This window comes from Muscardinus avellanarius, assembly GCF_963383645.1.
Source record: "Muscardinus avellanarius genome assembly, chromosome: 6".
NCBI lineage: Eukaryota > Metazoa > Chordata > Mammalia > Rodentia > Gliridae > Muscardinus > Muscardinus avellanarius.
The window spans coordinates 93536004-93550292 of record NC_137791.1 but is presented as its reverse complement, the minus strand read 5'-3'; the positions used below and the strand labels follow the sequence as shown (position 1 = coordinate 93550292).

The following is a 14289-nucleotide window of genomic DNA, read 5'->3' as shown; positions in this document are numbered from 1 at the left end:
CACCAAAAAATAAATAAATAAATAAATATGAATTTATTTTAAAGAATTGAGATACAATACATACACACAAAGCCATAATTGCATGAATAGAGTGTATGAGTTCTAGACCAGGAGTCAGAAAAATCCAAGTTCTAACTCAGTGTTAGAACCCTGAAGAAACCAAGTGTCCCCTCTTGACTTAAGTCTAAAATGGGAGCACTGGACAAGACTTGGAGATCTCTATCAACCAAGTTCTATAGATCTAATTCCCTCGCTTACATGATGCAGTCCTAATTGTATGCGTGTGTGACTGATGCCCCAAAGTCTGGGAACCACTGCCCTACAGGATAGGACAGGAAGGGGATGGGGGAGGAGAGTGCCTGCTTCCTAGCTGATGGTTTGCCCTTTCAACTCAAACCAAAACTGGTGGTGTGGAGGGGGTTGGAGGAGTCACTGAACTCTCCAACAGAGCTGAACTGTCAAAGAGACCACGTACATAAAGTCCTTCAGTAGAAGGCTTCTTATGGCCATGGAAATCATACAGGTCAATGTCTGATTAACAAACTGAGTAATCAAATTTCCCAGCCCTATTTTTATTTTGAAACAGGGTCTCGCTAGGTTGATGAGACTTCCTACTTACTGAGGCTGTCCTCAAATCTGTGATCCTGTCTCAGCCTCCCAAGTACTAGGATTACAAGCGTGCCCCAGTATGCTCAGGTTGGCTCGTGGATTTAGAGATTCACTCTGAGACAGACATCTTAAAAACAGAACATGACAAAGGAAAGCTGCTCAGCTCCCAGCAGCTTGGAAGGAGAGATAGAGAGAGAGAGAGGGAGAAGAGGGGAAGACCAGGGACAGATATGTCCTCAAGGCCATGCCCTCAGTGAGCTACCTCCACCAGCCATGCCCCACCTCTAAACCTCCCTGCACTGGGGACCATGCTTTCAACACAGGAGCTTTTGAGTGGAGGAAACACATTCCAGATACAAACCATGACTCTTAGCAAATTTCTTTCTTTGATTTATTGGGCAGGAGAGATTATGTACGTAGGCATTGGGTTTCCAGGGGCATCAGAGCACCAACCTTTGTCAGTTAAGAGTTAAAAACGGCCAGTAGGGGGCACTGAAGTACTGTACTATTGTTACTCTCTTAGAAGGTAGCCAAGAATCAGGTTTTTTCAATTCATTTATGTCAGGAGACCACAACTGGGAAATAATTTTCTTTAAACAAAGTATCTAAACATTTTTGTGTATTTTATGTGTAATATGTTCAGTTAGTCTTAGCAGTGAGCTTATTACATCAGTTATTATACTTTAGTCATATGAAACAATATTACTAAGAACTTTTTCATTTTAATCCATAATCCAGAGAAAGAATTGTTAAAATGTCAGAGAGCCGCTGGGCTGTGGTGGTGCATGCTTGTAATCCCTGTACTTGGGAGGTGGAGACAAGAGGATTGCGCAGGTTCGATGCCAGCAGCGCTGGCTTAAGAGACCATTTCCAAATAAAAAATATAAAATAGGTCTGGGAGTGTAGCCCGGAGGTAGAAGGGCTTCCAGGAACCCCAGTACCACCACCAAAAATAAATAAATAAATAAATAATAAGAGAACCCAAGAATTATAAATGTAAAAAAGAAAGCTCTCACATAGGTAAGCTGCTAAGTTTAAATACAGACACTTATAATTAAAAAGGCAATTTTTGAAAATTCTTTTTAAAATTTATTTATTTTAATTTAATTTTTGGAGGTACTGTGGATGGAACCCAGGGACATTCTACATCCCAGCCACACCCCACGCCGTGTGTGTGTGTGTGTGTGTGTGTGTGTGTGTGTGTGTGTATGTATGTGTGTGTGTGAGAGAGAGAGAGAGAGAGAGAGAGAGAGAGAGAGAGAGAGAGAGAGAGAGAGAGAGAGATACTGGGGTTGGAACTCAGGGGCATTCTACTTCCGAGCTACACCCCCAGCCCTATTTTTTATTCTTTATTTTTGAAACAGGGTCTCACTGCATTGCAAAGGGCCACACTAAGTAGCTGAGGCTGTCTGCGAACCATGATCCTCCTGTCTCAGCCTCCCAATGCTGGGATTACAAAAGTGCATGCACCACTACACCTGGCTTAAAAAATTCTTACTAATGATAATATTTTTATAAACTTCAAAGCTGTGGTACAAGTGGATTTTTCCCCTATTGAAGTAAAACACACATAATGTAAAACTACCATTTCATCCATGTTGAAGTATATAGTTCAGTGGCATTAAGTATATTGACCTTGTCATGCAATCATATCAAACTGAAACGGTATCCATTAAAGAATAACTCATTTCCCATCTCCCTTTCTGTTTCTGTTTTTTATTAAGTATTTCTGTTTTTTTATTAAGTATTATAGATACAGAATACTCTCATTAAATAAGATCATGTCGTTATTTACTCTTTTGTGTCTGGCTTATTTCAATTCCCATGTCTTTAAGGGCTATACATGATGTAGCATATCAGAATCTGCTATGACTTTAAGGTGAGATGACATTCCACTGTAGGGATATGCCACATTTTGTTTATCCACTCACCTGATGATGGCCATTTGTGTTGTTTCCACCTTTTTGCTATTTCGAATAATGAACACGGTATTAAGTATCTCTTTGAGTCCGTGTTTTCAATTCTTATGGGTATATAAAAGTCAAATTGTTGGATCATATGTTATTTTAGGTCTAGCCATACTGTTTTCCCACAGCAAGTACAAGTTTTTGTTTGTTTTTGTTTGTTTCTTTGTGTGTGTGTGTGTATGTGTGTGTATGTGGTACTGGAGATAGAACCCAGGGGCCTTTCACCTCTGGGCTACACTCCCAGACCTATTTCATATTTTGTTTGGAAATAGGGTCTAAGTTGCTGAGAGCCTCACTAAGTAGCTGAGGCTGCTGGCTTTGAACCTGTGCGATCCTCCTGTCCCAGCCTCCCAAGTGCTGGGATTACAATCGTGGGCCACCTCGCCTGGCTCAAGCACAAGTTTTTAAGTGAACATGTTTCTAATTTCTTTGGTTGTGTGTGTGTGTGTGTGTGTGTGTGTGTGTGTATATATATATATATATATATATATATATATATATATATATATATATGCCTAGAAGTGGAAATACTTGGTTATATGTATCTATGTTTAACTTTCTCAGGAATTACACCTTTCCCACAGTTATTGTACCATTTTAAATCCTCAACAGTATCTTCTTAAGAGTGACAACCACATTTCTAAATTTTTATGATGCCTAAAAACTTACTTGGAATTAAAGCCCATTGTTTGTTTGTTTGCGGGTCTGGGGATGGAACCCAGGGGCATTCGACCTTCGAGCTACACCCCCAGCCCTATTTTTTATTCTTATTTTGAAACAGGGTCTCACTAAGTAGCTGAGGCTGTTTGCGTACCACAACCCTCAGGTCTCAGCCTCCTAAATGCTGGGATTACAAGCATGTGCCACCACTAGCCCATGGGTTTTGAGATGAAAATAACTCACTGTTAGAAAGTATTGCAGAGCCAACTTTCCCTGGCCACGGCAACTCTGTTGAACACTATCACCTGACAAGACACTCTACTGGCCAAAGCAGCTTTAGCTGGAGTTTTCATAAGATGTTACCAAAGATGGCATCATTTTCTCTTCTTTATTTTTATTTATTTATTTTTTTTTTTGGTTGTTGTTCCAATGGGATTCCCAGTGATTTTCTACCTTGAAGCCCCAGCCCATTCTTTGTTTGAAACGGTCCTGGAAGGTTGCCGAGTGTCTCACTAAGTTGCCGATGCTCATCTTGGACCTGCAATCCTCCTATTTCTTCCTCTGAAGTACTAGAATTAAAGAAGTGCACCACCACACCAGGCTTTCCTGGATTTTTAAATTTTCAGTTTCCCATAAATGGGGAAAGAATTTCCGCTTTTCCTCACAAATCCAGATCAACAATCTATTATGCCAACATATTTACTTTTGTTAAAGTGATCAGATATACTTGATCATTATTCTCCGATTCTGAATTTGTGAATTAATCTACTTACTACAATGTGTCTGCCACAGCAAAATCAACTTTTGCTTGGCTTGGGGGTCACTTGTGGACAGCAAAAAACAAAAACACCGAGTCAGCCGGGCGTGATGGCACACGCTTGTAATCCCCGCGCTTGGGAGATGAAGACAGGAGGATCGCGCTGGTTCGAAGCCAGCCGCGCTGGCGTAAGAGACCCTGTTTCAAAAATATAAAATAGGTCTGGGAGTGTAGCCCGGTGTAGAAGGGCTTCCAGGAACCCCAGTACCACAGAAAAACAAAAACAAAAACAACAACAACAAAAAAAACACCAAGTCACCTGATAAGCACATTCCTAACTGAGGTCTAAGAAAGTGATACTCTGCCGTCAATTAGCCCTCTCACTGTTTTTTTTTTTTTTTTTCTTTCTCCTGGTACTGGAAAGTGAACCCAGTACTTCGGAGGCTAAAGCAGGAGGAAAGCAACTTGAAGACCAACCTAGTGAGACCCTGTTTCAAAGTCAAGAATAAAAAGGGTTGGTGGTATAGCACAAAGGTAGATTGTTTCTAGGTTCAATCCTCAGAACCAAAGCAAAACAAAAGTCAAACAAGAACAGATATAAGAACTGTTTGTCAAGCATTAAAATGTACAATGGAAGATGTTACCAAATTTGGTCTGAAAGTGCTATCACACTCCCAAGAACAGCACACTGCTCTGTGAGGTTTGAAACAGAATACTTGCAAAAGGAACCACAAGGCCATTTTAAAATTTGGATTAAGACAACAAATGCTCTTGGCTTCAAGGTGACAGTTTTGAGGCTGTAATTCAGAGCTAGTAGTTTTTCAATACAATATTCATGTGTAAGAGTAGTCTGATTAGATTTTATAAACAAAATGTTTTTAGTATTGGAGTTTGAACCCAGGTGCATTCTATGTTCAACCTGTACCGCCAGCCCTTAAAAAAACATTTTTTAAAAAATTTTGAAACAGAGACTTCCGGGAAGATGGTGACTGAGAAAAGTGGGGCTTAAGAGCCGCGCTAACAACCAATCTCCATTACCACAAAATCAGCGCCTTTCATAGCCAGAAAACACCATCACCAGAGAAACCAAAAAAAAAAAAAAACCACCAGGCTCCAGAGAGAAAGTGGTCTGAGAACAGAGCTCAGAGCCACAGAGGAGATACACCGGCCTCACACCCGAGGACGCGGCAGCAGCGCCATACTGCCGGCAGCAGCGGCGAATTCAACGGACGGCTATAGCAAGCCGAGGTGAGCCGCTGCGGAACAGCAAGGTGGGATTTTTCAGCGCAGGGAACATCTAAAGCTCCCAGTGGCTGAGCTCAGCACATGCTGCAGGCACTCAGAGTTGAACTCAAAACCAAGAAGAAATAAGCCAGCCTCACACCGAGGGTGTAGCAGTGGCGCCATATTGCCACCGGCGGCAGCAGCAATGAATTCACCGAATCCAGTACAGCTACATCTGCGAACTCAAAAACAGTGAGTCAAATTGCGGGCCACAGAGGAGAAATCCCAGTACTGTACTCCCTGGGACTTGACCCAGTGGGGGAGTGGTGGTGGCAGAGATATCACACCATAGGAGAACGCGCAGCCTGGCACCCCCCATAGTTTAAAGCAGCCTCCATCAACTCCCTGGGTCGGAGACTCTGTGATACAACCCAGTAAAGGAGTAGTGGGGTCTGAAATACTACAGACTCGAGATCCAGAGCACCTTAAGTGAAGCCATAGTGACCCAAGGGAAGAACCCAGAGAAGGCACAAACCTCCGAAATCATGGGAAAGAGGAATAACACTGGAGTAATGAATGTGCACAACCCCACAACATCAGAACCCGATAAAACAGAAAATCAGAGATTTCTAGAAGATCAAATCAGGAAAATAACTGTAGAAATAATAGAGGTGCTTCGAAAAGAACTCAGAGAGAGCCAAAAAGAGATAAAGGATGCAATTAATGAAGTAGAGGCCTCAATTCAAAGCACAAACAACCGATTAGACCACATGGAGAAAAGAATCTCGCTCTTAGAAGATGATCATTCCAAAAATGAACGCATAGTTTCTAATCTAGAAGAAAATATCCAACAGCAGGAATCAGACATTGAAGAAATATGGGCCCATTTTAAGAGAGCTAACCTAAGAATAATTGGAATAGAGGAGGGAAAAGAAAGTGATACCAAAGGGATCAACAATCTCTTCAAGGAAGTAATAGCAGAAAATTTTCCAAACATAGAGCAAGAGGTTGATACACAGATCCAGGAAACCTATAGAACTCCCTTTAGACAGGATCGGAGAAGAGGATCCCCACGCCACATAATTGTCAAAATGACCAATGTGGAAGCCAAGCAGAGAATCTTAAAGGCAACAAAAACAAAGGGCCAACTGACATTCAGAGGCAAACCAATTAGAATCACTCCAGACTTCCCAAACCAAGTCATGAGAGCCAGAAGGGCTTGGAGTAACATATTCCAAACTCTGAAAGAAAACAACTTCCAGCCAAAAATTTCCTAACCAGCAAAACTTTCTATCAAATTAGATGGAGAAATAAGAAGCTTCCATGACAAACAGAAACTGAAGGAATTTATGTCTTCAAAACCAGCGCTAGAGAAAATACTCAAAGAGATTAACTACAAAGAAGAAATAGGTAACACACACTAGAACCAGAGAAACAAGAGTTTCCATCCAACAGACAACTAAGATTGGTTATCTGTGGAGATTCATTACTTATGTTAGTCTTTTACCTATCTCTAAATTGTATTGTTTGCCTTTATTGTTGTTAATTTTTAGGATTTCTAGTTGGAATATTAATATACCTTCAGATATAGCATTTGGAAATATTTTATCCAATTCTATTAGTAACTTTTAACTCTGTTTACATTGTCTTTGGATATACAATATTTTTTTATTTTTTAGGGAGTTTGTATACTCTTCTGTTGCCTGTGCCATTGAAATCATATCCAAGAAATCCCTGCCAATTTCAATGTTGTGAGGTTTTATGACCCAGATTTTCTCCTAAAAGTTTATAGTCTTAAGATTTATATTTAGGTCTTTTATCTATTTTGAGTTAATACTTGTATATGGGATTAGGTAAGGGTTCAATTTTATTCTTTTCCATGTAATTATTATTTTTCAACAATATTTAGTTAAAAGATTATTATTTCCACCACCAAATGTTCGTGGAAACCTTGTCAAAAATAACTTGATAATATAGGGAAGAATTTAGCTCTAGGCTTGTATTTAACTCCAATGGTTTATATATCTGCCTTTAGAACAGTACTACACTGATTCAATTATTGTAGCTTTATATGGTTTGAAATCAGAAAATATATATCTTCTAGCTTTGTTCTTTTTCAAGATCATTTTGGGTATCTAGAATCCATATTCCATATTAGGATAGATTTTTTTCTGAAAAATAAATATATAAATATATGATAGTTTCACCTAAAAAAAATAGAAAAAAATATTCTCTGGTAAGAAAGAAAGCAAAATGAAATATTGAAATGTTATCTTTAAGTCATCAAAAGCTTGGTATCAGACAAATGAAACTGTTATGTGAGATTATCATTTTTAATTTTGGATAAATTGCTATAATACTAGATGTCAACCACTAAGCCAAGCATGGGAAGGAGGGATGGGGAGGGAATGGGGTAGGGATCGGGTAGGGGCTAACTGGGCGATGCGTGCATGTATGTCTACAAAAGTTTGTATCCCACTATGATGTATGAATACAGTGCACCAATAAAAAATAAACAATAAAATTAAAATTAAAAAAAAGAAGACTGGAAAAATATATATATAAAAAAAAATTTTTGAAACAAGCTGGGCGTGGTGATGCACACTTGTGAACTCAGCATTTGGGAGGCTGACAGAGAAGGACTGTGGTTCACAAACAGCCTCAGCTACTTGGTGAGGTCCTTTGCAACTCAGTGGGACCGTTTCAGAATAAAGAAAAAAAAAATAGAGCTGGCGTAGGTCGGAGGTGGAATGCCCCTAGGTTCCACCCCCAGTACCACAAAAAAAAAAAAAAAAGAAAGAAAGAAACAGTCTTACTAAATTGCTGATACTGGCCACCAACCTGTGATCCTCCCGTCTGTGCCTCCCAAATACTGAGATTACAGGCGTGTACCACAATGCCAGGCTTGGAAGCAACTTTTAAATTGCTGCTGTTTTCTAGCAGAGGAAGAAACCATGAGTACAACCTCAGAAGAAGTGGGCTGTCCCAGAGCATCAGGATGTATCACTGGGTCAGGTACAGGCTCTGTCTATTGACTGTTGAATTTCAAATGCTATTTTAATATTTTCATTCTAACAGATACCACTGTAAGTACTTTTAAGTCTCTATTGTGCATCACTCCAAATGTTTCCTACCAGCCGGGCTTGGTGGCGCACGCGTGTAATCCCAGCATTCAGGAGGCTGAGACCGGAGGATCGTGGTTCTCGGACAGCCTCAGCTACTTAGTGAGGCCCTCTGCAGCTCAGTGAGACCTGGTTTCAAAATAACGAAAAAAAAAATAGGGCAGGGGCTGTAGCTCAGAGGTCGAATGCCCCTGGGTTCCATCCCCAGACCCGCAAAAAAAGAAAAAAAATATTTCCTACCGTACCTATTTGGTAGAGGATACGGTAGGAGAAAAAAGGAAAAGTCTATTCCTACTTCTTAGTAAAAGAAATTAGCAAAAATGTGACAATGTTCATAAGAATCCAGTGATGATTAAGTACAGATTAAAAGGAACTAATATTGCCAGGTGTAATGGCACATGCTTATAACCCCAGTATTTGGTAGGCTGAGACAGGAGGAGTACAGGTTTGAAGCCAGCCTCAGCAACTTAATGAGACCCTGTTTTCAAGTAAAATATAAAAATAGACCTTGGGGTATAACTCGGAGGTAGAAGCTCCTGGGTTCCATCCCTCGTATCACACACTCAAAAAAAAAAGAACAGTTAATATTAGGAAGCAGACCATTCTAACATTTTCAGAACAGAGGATGTGAATGTGAACATATGAAAAATGTTTGACCTCACATTGAAATTATTCTAATTTTTGGTACCTTATGCCTATCCAGGTTTTTTAAATGAATGATACTCAAATACCAGAATTATCTATAAGTCTGAGTAACTACAAATTATAGCTAATTACATCCCTTTAGAAGATGCTAAGTCATTTATAGATCATAACCATGAGTGACGCAGGCTGGAAAACACTGCACTGCCAATCAATACTTGAGGAACTTTCACGAGGACTAAAGCAGTTTAGAGAGAGACCAGAAACAATGTCGTACCAAATATAAAAATGTAAATTATGAGTAGTATTTTACAAAAGAAAACTGGCAATCCACAAAGAAAAATGGGATTTTATAAAGAAGATGACTGTATCCTAAGAAGACTATGCCTTAGAGCTGCCAAATGGAAACTGTGGCACTGACTCCAATAACAATAATAAAAAAAATTCTTAAGCCGGGCGTGGTGGCACACACTTGTAATCCCAGCATTACAGGGAGGCTAAGACCTCCCTGTAATAATGGGATTACAGCATTACTTGTAATCCCAACATTATGGGAGGCTAAGACCAGAGGATTGCGGTTCGTGGACAGCTTCAGCTACTTAGTGAGGCCCTCCACAACTTAATGAGACCCTGTTTCAAAAATAAAGAATAAAAAATAGGGCAGAGGGTGTAGCTCGGAGGTCAAATGCCCCTGGGTTCCATCCCCAGACCCGCCAAAAAAAAAAAAAAAAAACAGAAAACAATTCTTGCACGTTCTTTTCATTTTAACTTTGCAAAGAAAAAAAACTCCACTAAAAATAAAATCCTAACACTACTATAAGTTCAAGTGACTATAAAAATTGTTATAAATTATATATCTAATTTAATTTCAGCTTCACTTTCTTTCTAAATTTTGTACCAAACTATCCTTAATTCTTCAAGTCTTTATTTTTCTAATTGCCTAAATGTTCTTTGGTGTACTTGAATACTTAAAAACAAGTGTTATATCAAAAGATGTCATATAATGATTCTTTTCCTATTTCTGTTTGTTTTAAGAATTATCTGAAGGTCATACCAAAAGCCAAGGAACTTTGTGCATCAAGAGAAAAGCCTATGAAGATGGTAAGAGCCTGAGAAATGCCAAGTTTTTCTACATTGTTAAAAACTTGGGTTTCTTTTCCTGATAACAAGGTAGTCCTGTCCTTGATAAGTTAGACAAAATATATCACTTACGAACTCTATAAGAGCAGCAAACTCAGAAATGATTTTTTCACAGCACATTGACAGGGGAAGTAAGCAGAAACTTCCCAGGAGTTAGATAAATAAGCCAAACTCTGAAGTGAATATACTTGTGTGTGCTATAATTTCAAATGGCCCTATCAGATATTAAGAAGGTAATATAGTATGGTACATAGAAGAAAAAAAAATGCTATAGGTCATCCCGTGGTATCCCTTGGGGAATTGGTTCCAGGCCCCCAAAATGGATATTAAAACAGGCAGATGCTCAAGTCCCTTGGGAGGCATGCAATCTGCATATAAACTGTGCACATCTCTATATATGGTCAGACATTTCTAGATCTTGTGATGCGCAGTACAATGCAAATGCTATGTCATTAGCTATTATACTGTATTGTTTAGGGAATCATGACTACAGATGTAAATAGGCATTTTCAGCCTTCAATTGGTTGAGACCATGGGCGCACGAGCCAAGGATACAGATGGCTGCCCGTATAGAAGAAAATGCACAGGACCAAGGAGCAAAAAACTGTGTTCTAGCCTCTCTGACTCTACTCACCACAGATCAGTGCACCTCTCTGGATCACTGGGATAATTCAGCTTTTGTTTTATAGATTTATCATTTATGGAATTGTTTTGAGCAAACAAATAGTTGAAGAATTAAACTTTTTTTATGTAGTGAATATCCCCATGTAACCACCATCCAAATCAAAGTATAAAATATTAGTAGGATCCGAAAAGCCTCAGTCATTAAATCCTCCACACCCCATAAACTTTGCTATGATGATTTTTAACACCATGGGTTATTTTGGGATTCAAACAGTATTATTTTTTAGCATAAACATTTAAAAATCAATTAATTAGAAGCCGGGTGTGGTGGTGGCACACGCTTGTAATCCCAGCATTTGGGAGACTGAGATAGGAGGGTCACAGTTCGTGGACAGACTCAGCTGCTTATTGAGGTCCTTTGCAATTCAGTGAGAACCTGTTTCAAAAAATAAAGAATAAAAAATAGGGCTGGGGGGTGTCACTCAGAGGTAGAATGCCCCTGGGTTTTATCTCCTGTACCACAAACAAACAAAATAAATTAGTCAATTTATTTATGTACTGGGGATTGAACCCAGGGGCATTCTTCCTCCAAGCTAAAGCCCCAGCCAGCCCTTTTTACTTTTTTATTTTGAGACAGGGCCTCACTAAATTGCCAAAGCTGGCCCCTCTGCATGTACAACTGCACCAGGCTTAGCATGAACTCTGTGTGTATGTGTGGTACCGCAGATAGAACCCAGGGGCATTCTACCTCTGAGCTACATCGCCAACCCTACTTTCTTTTATCTCTTTCTTCCCCTTTCTTTCTCTTTCTCTCTCTCTCTCTCTCTCTCTCTCTCTCTCTCTCTCTCTCTCTTTCTTTCTTTCTTTCTTTCTTTCTTTCTTTCTTGGTACTGGGGATGGAGCCCAGGGCCATTCTACTTCCAAGCTACATTCCTCAGCCCCCCCCCCCTTTTCTATTCTTTATTTTGAAACAGGGCCTCACTGAGTTGCAAAGGGCCTCACTAAGTAGCTGAAAGCTGTCCATAAACCATGATCCTCCTGTCTTAACCTCCCAAATGCTGAGATTACAAATGTGCACCACCACGCCCTGCCCCTATTTTTTATTCTTTATTGTGAAACATGGTCTAAGTTGTGAAGGGCCTCACTAAGTAGCTGAGGCTGGCTGTGAACCTGCAATCCTCCTGTCTCAGTCTCCCAAGTACTGGGATTGCAAGTGTGCACCACAACACCCAGCTAGTATGAACTTTTAAATGTCAAGCTTCTTTCATGTAACAGTGTTTAGGCAATTCACCCATAATTGTACATGTATCAAGAGTTTGTTCTTTTTGGCAACTCTGGCCAGAGGAATTTGTTCTTTTTAATTGTTGTAGAACATTCCACTATAGAAATGCACATTCCACCACCTTTTTTCTTAATCCATCCCACTTTTGGATTTTCCAGTTGTTTCCAATTGAGGCCATTATGAATAACTGCATCTCTGTCAAAGAACAAACATGCATTTCTGTTGGGCACATACTCAGGAGTGGAGTGCAGGTACCATTCTAAGCATTTTACATATATCTACAGATTTAGTTAATATGTGTAAAACTGAGGCCTAGAGAGCCTCTGCTCTTGAACCAAAGGACTACATACCTCTCTGGGAAGGCAGGAGCCACATCTGCCCTGTGTAACCTGATGTTCCCAGTGCCCACCACAGTGTCTGTGAGCAACATTAGGAGCTCAAAAAGTATGTTTTCAGTATAGCTATGGATTACATAACCATATTTGGGTCAATAGTGGGTAACATACACCATGGTGGTCATGTAAGATTAGAATGGAGCTGAAGAACTCCTAGCACCGAGAGATACTGTACCTCCATAAGTCTCAGGGCAAAGCATTACTCGTGTGTGTGTGTGTGTGTGTGTGTGTGTGTGTGTGTGTGTGTGTTAATGCTGGCATAAACAAACATGTGGTGCCAATTGTATGAAAGTATAACACAGATACTGATAAAACAGTACATTAATACTTGATAATGAGAAAAGCCACCATATTACTGGTTGATGTATTTACTATAAAATGCATTTCATCATTAGAATATACTTTTTTACTTATTAACAAAAACAAGTGATGGTTAAAAAAAATAAAACAAAACAGGATGCAGTGGCCTGATACATCATGTTTACCAAAGTCTCCTCTTCCATCATGAGGACATTGAGAACTGACTTGTACCACAGGCATGTACCCATATGTGCCAAGATGTGTACTGCAATGAAATGGCCCGACAGCTTCTCAGATAATATCCCCGTGGTTAAGTGATACATGACTGTAGTGAGGTCCTCCCCAACTTACTGAGACCCTGTTTCAAAATAAAGAATGAAAGGTGGCATGCTTCTAATCCCAGCATTTGAAAGGCTGAGACAGGAGGATCACAGTTTGAGGACAGCATCAGCTACTTAGTGAGGCCCTTCGCAACTCGGTGAGACCCTGTTTCAAAATAAAGTATAAAATCTGAGGCTAGGGGTGTAGCTCAGAGGTCAAATGCCCCTAGGTTCCATCCCTACTACCACCGAAAAAATAAAATAAAAATGAATGAAAAATAGGGTTAGGAGTGTTGCTTAGATTGGAGGTAGAATACCCCTGGGTTCAATCCCCAGTACCACACACACAAAAAAATTTTTTAATTCAAAATTAAAGATTGAACAATGACCCCTCTCCCCATTTGAGATGCCTAGTAAACAAAGGATTGGTAATGAGGGAGACAAGGTAGGACATCACCCAGGATCCAGGAGGATCAAGAGAAGTCCAGACCTCTTTAAAAAAAAAAAGTTGCTAGGGGTTTAGCTCAGAGGCAGATTATGATGTATGAATACAGTGCACCAATAAAAAAAAAAATTTTTTTTAAAGTTAACTGCTGGGCGTGGTGGCGCAGTCTTGTAATTCCTGCACTTGGGAGGCGGAGACAGGAGGATCGCACAGGTTCGAAGCCACCCCCTCTGGCTTAAGAGACCCTGTTTCCAAATAAAATATAAAATAGGTCTGGGAGTGTAGCCCAGAGGTAGAAGGTTCTTAGCAGGGACAGTTTTAAAATAAGTGTCTTCCTAAACAAAAACACTCAACTTAGATACAGGCTACAGATTAAGGAGGAATAAATTACATGCCTGATCATTTTCACTAAAAGATAAAAATCAAAATAAAATAAAATAAGATCTCTCCAGCCCTAACTTGGCATCCCACAGAAAGTTATTTGACAACCTCCTCTCATGCTTTCCAACACATTAAATGAAGATAATTAGGAGCCAATTCCTCAGAGGTTTGTCTGAACGCATCTCGCTTCCTCTTTCTCACATGTACCTTTCTACTGATAATGCCATGAACTCTATTTGCAGAACCACTGTCTATACCACTTAAGAGAACTGCTCCTGAGATCATTACAAATCCTCAAAGCTCAATAACAGAACCAAAAGATTCTACAGAATGTTTCTTCAGACAGAACTCCCAACTTCATCAGGTAAGTTTCATACATTTTTAGAAGAGGTATAAAAATGCTTATCAGTTGCTGGGTTCA

The 14289-nt window shown here is 39.7% G+C and overlaps 2 protein-coding genes across 2 annotated transcripts in view; one reads left to right on the top strand and one right to left on the bottom strand.

Moving 5' to 3' along the window:
* The window catches only part of PAICS (phosphoribosylaminoimidazole carboxylase and phosphoribosylaminoimidazolesuccinocarboxamide synthase), a gene marked incomplete at both ends in the record, with an annotated part of 43260 nt that overhangs the window by 9372 nt on the left and 19599 nt on the right, over positions 1–14289 (top strand). The window contains 2 exon segments of the mRNA XM_080697860.1: positions 10017–10082; positions 14111–14232. Coding sequence (XP_080553986.1) covers positions 10017–10082; positions 14111–14232 — 188 coding nt within the window.
* The window catches only part of PPAT (phosphoribosyl pyrophosphate amidotransferase), a gene marked incomplete at both ends in the record, with an annotated part of 52044 nt that overhangs the window by 33877 nt on the left and 3878 nt on the right, over positions 1–14289 (bottom strand). The gene's annotated exons all lie outside the window — the stretch shown is intronic.